Raw genomic sequence first — 6,787 nt, 5'->3', positions numbered from 1 at the left:
GTATATGGAGTTCTCTCCATCAGGTGCGACCTCAAGGACGTGGCCTGGTGCGTGGGTGAGGTCGTCAGGACCGCCGCCGCAGCTGACGCCGGCGACGAAGATGTTGCCGGAGACGACAGCTCGCCGGGCGATGAAGAAAGCCCGCGCTGCCGCGCAAGAGCTTGCCGGGGGAAGTGCAGGCTCGAGCTCATGCCCCGGCAAGGGCCAGAAGCTCCGGGAGGAGGCCGCCAAGGTGAAGAAGCTGCCCCTTCAAGCCGGCAATAAGGAACGCACCGTCACCATCGGTGCGAACCTTACTGCCGAATAGGAAGGCACCCTCATCACTTTCCTCCGGGAGAACGCCGACGTGCTCGCTTGGGAGCCGTCGGACCTTCCCGAAGTCCCTAGGGAGGTCATTGAGCATCGGCTCGCAGTGCGCCCGGACGCCCGCCCCGTCAAGCAGAAGATTCGTCGGCAAGCACAAGAGTGTAAAGATTTCATCAAGCAGGAGGTGGACAAGCTCAAGGCTGCCGGGGCTATCAGGAAAGTTCTGTACCCCACTTGGTTAGCTAACCCTGTAGTAGTACCTAAAGCAGGGAACAAGTTTCGCATGTGCGTAGATTTTACTGATCTTAATCGTGCATGTCCCAAGGATCCCTTCCCTGTACCCCGTATCAATCAAATAGTTGACTCTACCGCTGGCTGTGACTTGTTGAGTTTTCTAGATGCTTTTTCCGGCTACTATCAAATTAAGATGGCGGTCGAAGACGAGGAAAAAACAGCGTTCATCACCCCAGTTGGCTGCTATTGTTATACATGCATGCCTTTCGGGTTGAAGAACGCGGGCTCAACATTTCAGCGCGTGCTGCGCGAATGTTTGGGACCCCAGCTAGGCCACAACGTGGAGGCCTACATGGACGACATCGTCATCAAATCAAAGCGCGGGGACTCGCTGATTGATGACCTGCGGGAAACGTTTGATAACCTCCGCAGGATCAAGCTCAAGCTGAACCCCAAGAAGTGCACCTTCGGTGTGGACTCAGGTCAGCTTCTGGGTTTCTTGGTCTCACACAGGGGGATACAAGCAAACCCAAGCAAGATAGAAGCCATCGAGAAGCTGAGGGAAGCTTCTGGCTCGAAGATCGGAGCTCGCCGGCCGCCGGATGTCGTCGCACGGGGCTCCGACACCGGGGATGCGCGGGCACCCCCTTTTAGGTTCGGCAGTGTGCTACGGGGATCGCTCCGGCGAGGCCAATGCAAAGCGTAAGAATGCAACGAACACGAAAACGCTACTTACCCAGGTTTGGGCCACCTTGCGGTGTAAAACCCTACATCCTGTTTGTTTGAGCTCGTATTATCGTAAGATCGAGTGTTTACAAGTTGCAGGGGAAGGGTCCCTGGGTGCTCTCTTTTTTTGGCTAAGTGCTCCTTGCTACTTTTGGCTACTACTAGTGGTGAACTGCTTGTTGGTTGAATGAGCGAACGAACGAACGAACCAAAGACTGAACCCTTTGACCGTTGGCGGGGGTCCTCCTTTCATAGCCAAGGGGATACCACAGGTGCCACGGTGCATGGATTACAAGTGGCGAGCAAGGAGCTTGGGCAGCTCCTCCTCGGTGCGCTGGCACGCATGCATGAGCGCCAACCCCGCGGCTAGGGGTCTAAGGCCAAAAACTAGCCCTGGGCAGCCACTCTTTGCCCGACTAGACGGACAACGCCCCTTCTGTCGGCTCATTAAAAGCGTCATGCGCCTCACCGCTTGTCCTGACGACCCTGCACACCGGGCGCCTGCCGCGCGCCCACGTGGCGCTGCTGCTCTGTTCGCTCAGCCCCGCCCTCGCGGCAGAAACCTGTGCCTGGGAACACCTCCTCCCGGCAAGCGCCTTCCTGGGAGGTGCCCAGGCAGGATTATTCCCCGAAACCCCGCTAGCCCTGCCGGGCTGGTAGCTTGCCGGGCAGCCTGCACGTTGCCGCCTGGGGTGAGATCCTTCTGGGATCCCAGCGATGCGACCCACGCGTCGTGCTGCGGTGGCACCCCGGGTGCCATTGGTGCGACAGTAGCCCCCGGGCGTGGGCCGGCAACACCTGTTCCCGGGTAAACCCTTCCCCGGCCGGTTGTCAGGCTACGCCTCAACCGACGCGTGGGTCCCGATTCGCCTCGGGCCCGCGTCTCTTCGTCTTCCAGTGACCCCGCCGTTACGGGCGGAGTAGTGGGTGCGAGATTTCCGCTGTGACCTCCCCCTTAAACAGGGAAGTTAAGGCCACTCTTCGCATTATCCTTCTGATTGGTAACTATCCCAGCGTACCCGTAGGGTGCGGAACCGGCCGTTACCAAACGACGGAGTGTTATAAAGCTTTTACTGCTGCGCTGAGGGGGAAACACTTAGCCCCCCAGCCTTCTTCCTCCAGCTTTTCGCATCTTGCGTCCAAGAGCCTTGCTAGCTTCCGCCCTCGGTCCCCATGGCGCCCCCCACCACCAGGAAGGGAAAGGAGGCGAAGCCCCCGAAGGGCAAGAGCGCGGCGGCCGCCAAGGCCGCCGAAGAGAAAGAGCTGAAGAAGCAAGAAATGCGGGCCACGCTTGCCTTCTTCCGACCCGGCTTCAACGGCGAGGCGGTGGGCAAACACCAGCACGCCGTCGCCTCGGACTTCAATGAGCACGGGAGGACCCTGATCTTCCCCGCCGGCGCCAACGTCGGGTCCACCGACTTCCGGGTGTTCGCGCGCTTCATACTCACCGGGTTGGTGACGCCGTTTTCCCTGTTCCTGCGCTCATGGAGTCATACCAGCTGCGGGTGGCGCAACTTCACCACATGTGCCTCTACCTCCTCGCCATCTTCTCCTTCCTCTGCGCGGGATTCGTCGGAGTGATGCCATCGGTGGCATTGTTCCGGCACTACTTCTACCCCCGCATCGATAACAAGAAAGCGATGTCGTCGGGGGTGGTTTTCCGTGCCCGCGACCGGATGAAGTCAGAGTTCATCGTCCGGTTGGAGAAGAAGATCGAGAAGGAGTGGCGCTCGGACTGGTGTTGGGTCCAAGTGGATAAGCCCGAGGAGTTCATCTTCCCGCCCACCGAGTTGCCGGTGGAGGCCCCCGGGTGGCGGGACCGGTACCACCGTGACGCCGACCTCTTCCCCATCGTGGAGAAGATCAAGGCCCTCCGGGTAGCCGGGCTCTTTGATCTTGACGTGGCGCGGGTCTACATCACCCGGCGCACCGCGCTGCTTCAGCGGCGTTCCCTCCCCGCGTGGGCGTACACGGGGGCCAGACACAGGACGCGCCTCCGCGAGGAGGGCATGGATAAGGAGTCGCTCCAGGTGTGGGTGAGGGGGATCTCCCGCGAGGATGTTCCCATCACGAAGTTGCCGCCGGGGTTTTTTGCCCTCCACGTCGGCGTCCCCGGCTTGAGCAGCATCATCGGCTCCTTCCCACCCTGCAACGAGTGGGGGCTGATGGACGATACCCCTACTCAGTCCCTACGCTCTCCTCCGCCCGCACCCCGTGGGAAGCAGGTGCAGGAGGAGAGCGGGAGCGAGTCAGGGGCCAGCCAGCCCCACGACTCGTCCTCCGACGACGAGCCGGGTCGGGTTGCCGCCGCCCGGGAGGTCATCCTTGTGGACAACGCGGAGGAGGACAGCGACGACGCGCCCCTGATTGTGCGCGGATCAAGGGCGCACGCAGTGGCCGCGGCCACCACCACGGCGGCGACGATGGCATCCGCCCCTGCGGAGGCTACCAGCTCCGCGACGGTGGCCGCCCTGGGGGCGTCCCCCGGCACCTCAGTGACGACCACCCCCGCAGCGGTTACCGGAGCCACGGCGGTGACCACCTCGGCAGCGCCCGCTAGCGACCCGGCGGCGGCTCCCAGCTCCGCGACGGCAGCCGCCTTGGGGGCCTCCGCCGGCACCTCAATGGCGACCTCCCCAGCAGCGGTTGCCGGAGCCACCGCGGTGACCACCCCGGCAGCGACTGCCAGCAACCCGGCAGCGGCTACCTCAGCAGAAACTGCTGGAACCACGGCGGCAGCCACACCAGCAATAGCCCCCGACACCGCGGCGACCCCTTCGACGGTTCCCGCGGCGCCCCGGGCCGCGGCAACCCCTCGGGCACTCACGAACCCACCCGCTCAGGGGTTCTTCCAGGGCTTCACGCTCCGGCGCAACCCCCCGAAGGCCGATTCGTCGGCAACCGCCGGCAAGAGGGGGAGGGATGATTCCCCGTCGGCCGCGCCGAGCAAGAAGGCGCGCACGGGCGCTGGCAGCGACGCTAACCCGGCCGACACAGGGGCTAGTGGCGCCGCCACCGCATCCGCCGGCGACCCAGCCCCGATGGAGGTGGCGCCGGCAACAGGTATGGCACCCCACGCTTACTTACCTGCACTTCCATTTGCCAGTTAATCCTGCAACTGTTCCTTCTTATTTTCGCAGGCAATGCTCCGCCCGCAGCAAGCCTCCCGGAGACCCTTGCCGGGACGGAGGAGGAGGGGGAGGCTCCCCCCGCAAGCCCAGTGGCCTCGCAAGGTAACCATCCTAAGCCCCCGCGTCTGCCTTCGGGCAACACGTCTAGCTTCCCACTTCTCATACTTCTCGCTGTTGCAGGCCCAAGCGCGCCCGCACCGGAAGCGGGCGCTACGGTAGTTGACCTCGACTCCGACGTTGAGGATAAGGGGAGGGCGGAGGAGCCGGAGGCAGTCCCCACGCCAAGCCCTGCTGCGCCGGCCGTGGCGGCAGCGACGACCACTGCCGTCACCGGGACGGCACTCGACGACGCGTCAGCGACTGCAGACGTCGCTGGCACGGATTCTTCTACCGCCCAGCAGGGGGCGGTCCCTGCCGGGGATGCAGCAACCTCACCAGCACTGCAGTCCCCGAGCGCGAGGGAGGGGGAGGTCGCTGAGGAGGAGCAACAGGATGCTCCGACGCAAGCGGACGACCCCCCGCCCAGCTATACGGTGGCAGCGGGGGCTTCGTCGTCGTCGGCTGCCACCTTCAACACCGACCTTGGCAGCCTTGCCGGGGTGGCTTGGAATCCCATCACTTGGGATCCGAGCGTCTTCGACCGGGGGCACCGGTTACTTGACGCTGTCAAAGACCCGCAACTGGCCTTCGTCACCTCCAACGAGGTGAGGGAGCACAACGCGATCGCCAAGAGCCATCTTGGCGAGCTGCGGCTGGCCTTGGAGAAGGAGCGTCAGGAGCTCTCCCGGCTGCGGGAGGAGACGCGCCTCGCCCGGGAAGCCTTGGAGGATGCCGACACACCGGTCGTCCTCGAAGAGGAGCTCTACCGGCGACTGGAGGCTCAGCGCCCCGAGCTCCAAGGAGCTCTGGACTCGCTGGTGGTGGCCCAGGCGGAAACCAAGAAGGAGCACGCTGACGTGCTCGCTGTAGCCCAGGCTCGGATCGACGAGAAGAGTGATCTGATCGCTACACGTCTGGATCGCCAAGTTTGGGACTGACAAGGTTGCCAACTGCGCCCGGGAGGTTGCCGAGATGATCCTTCCGAGGGTGCACCTCCGGGACCAGGAGTTCCCCTTCGAGACGCTGCTGGACGCCTGGTCGGACAGCGAGCACGAACCCACCCACACTCAGGCGGTGCGTGGGTTTGTCAACGAGGTGGTCGAGCGGATGCAGCAGAAGCCAGAACCCGAGCCATCCCCGGAGCCCCCGGCGAAGGACGCCGGCAACTAGCTGCCGCAGCCCCCTACCGGCGCTTGCTGCTTCCTTGTTTACCTTCTTTTGTTTTCGTTCCTGCAAGCATGGCGCTTGGCGCCGTTTGAACAATTACCGTTTCATTAGTTCATGTAATCATTTGCTACTTTGTTAATCCAGCTCTTTAGTTCTGTTTAATCCTTGTTCCTTGTTCCCGGGGCTGCCACGCGGGGTGGATCCCTTTGCCTTTATGTGTTGTGCTTTGTGTTGTCGGGGACTCGCGCGCCTCACCCTTGACCGGACCAGGGACCCGGGACGGACCCGCAGTGCCGACCTGGGGTCAAGCAGCAGCGGCGAGCCACTCCGCTTGCGTGGTAACTACTCCAAGCCATGCCCTCCCGGGACGGACCCGGAAGCCGCACGGGGAGGGCACTCCCCCCGCATGTGTCCTTCCAACGCCCCGGCCACACGCAGGTCTCGGGGCCACACTTAGCGAGACAGTGTTCAGTTACGTTTAGTTCTCAGAGAGTCTATCGTTTAGGTTCAAGCACTTAGCTTTTCGTTTGGTCTCGTGCTCGATACGCTTGCAGAAGGTGTGCGCCTGGAACGTCATCCCTGAGAGAGCCTGTTTGAAGGATGCGGCAGGAACGCCGCGGTAGGATCGCCGCCGGCGACAAGCGCCGATGACGATGCTACCGCCGCATCCCCGCAGCAACCCTCGCCTTTGGAAGAGCCCTTGCTTTCGGAGGAACCTATTCCGAGGGGTGCAGTAGGGACGCCGTGACATCCTCGCCACCACCGGCAGACGCGGGTGGCGAAAACATCACGGCGTCCCCGCAGCAGCCCTCGCTGCTTGGGGAAAGTCCATCTGAGGGACGCAGCAGGGACGCTGTGGTGGGCCGGAGCGAGCGGCGAGCGTCGGCACCGGCACCATCACAGCGTCCTCGCGACGACCCTCGCCTCTGGAGGCGCCCTCTGGAGGGGTGCGGCAGGGACACTACGGCAGTGCACCCGTCGGTGCTGAGCGCTGATGGCATGCACCATCATAGTGTCTCCGCGGCAACCCTTGCTACTTGCGGAGATACCCTCTGGAGGGATGCGGCAGGAGCACTGCGGCAGTGCACCCGTTAGCGCTGAGCGCTGATGGAATGCACCACCAC

At 63.3% G+C, this 6,787-nt stretch overlaps 1 protein-coding gene across 1 annotated transcript; it reads left to right on the top strand.

Moving 5' to 3' along the window:
- Window positions 1-3,275: 3,275 nt before the first annotated feature.
- On the top strand, window positions 3,276-5,434 carry LOC104581404 (mucin-5AC-like). The gene is made up of 4 exons (XM_010228904.1): window positions 3,276-4,293; window positions 4,407-4,499; window positions 4,578-4,996; window positions 5,111-5,434. Exons 1-4 carry the CDS (start codon window positions 3,276-3,278, stop codon window positions 5,432-5,434), a joined length of 1,854 nt encoding a protein of 617 aa, XP_010227206.1.
- The last annotated feature ends 1,353 nt before the right edge of the window (window positions 5,435-6,787 follow it).

The sequence above is a fragment of the Brachypodium distachyon genome, chromosome 5, assembly GCF_000005505.3.
Source record: "Brachypodium distachyon strain Bd21 chromosome 5, Brachypodium_distachyon_v3.0, whole genome shotgun sequence".
In the NCBI taxonomy this organism is placed as follows: domain Eukaryota; kingdom Viridiplantae; phylum Streptophyta; class Magnoliopsida; order Poales; family Poaceae; genus Brachypodium; species Brachypodium distachyon.
The sequence above is the reverse complement of the archived record's forward strand: the minus strand, read 5'-3'. Positions and strand labels throughout refer to the sequence as shown.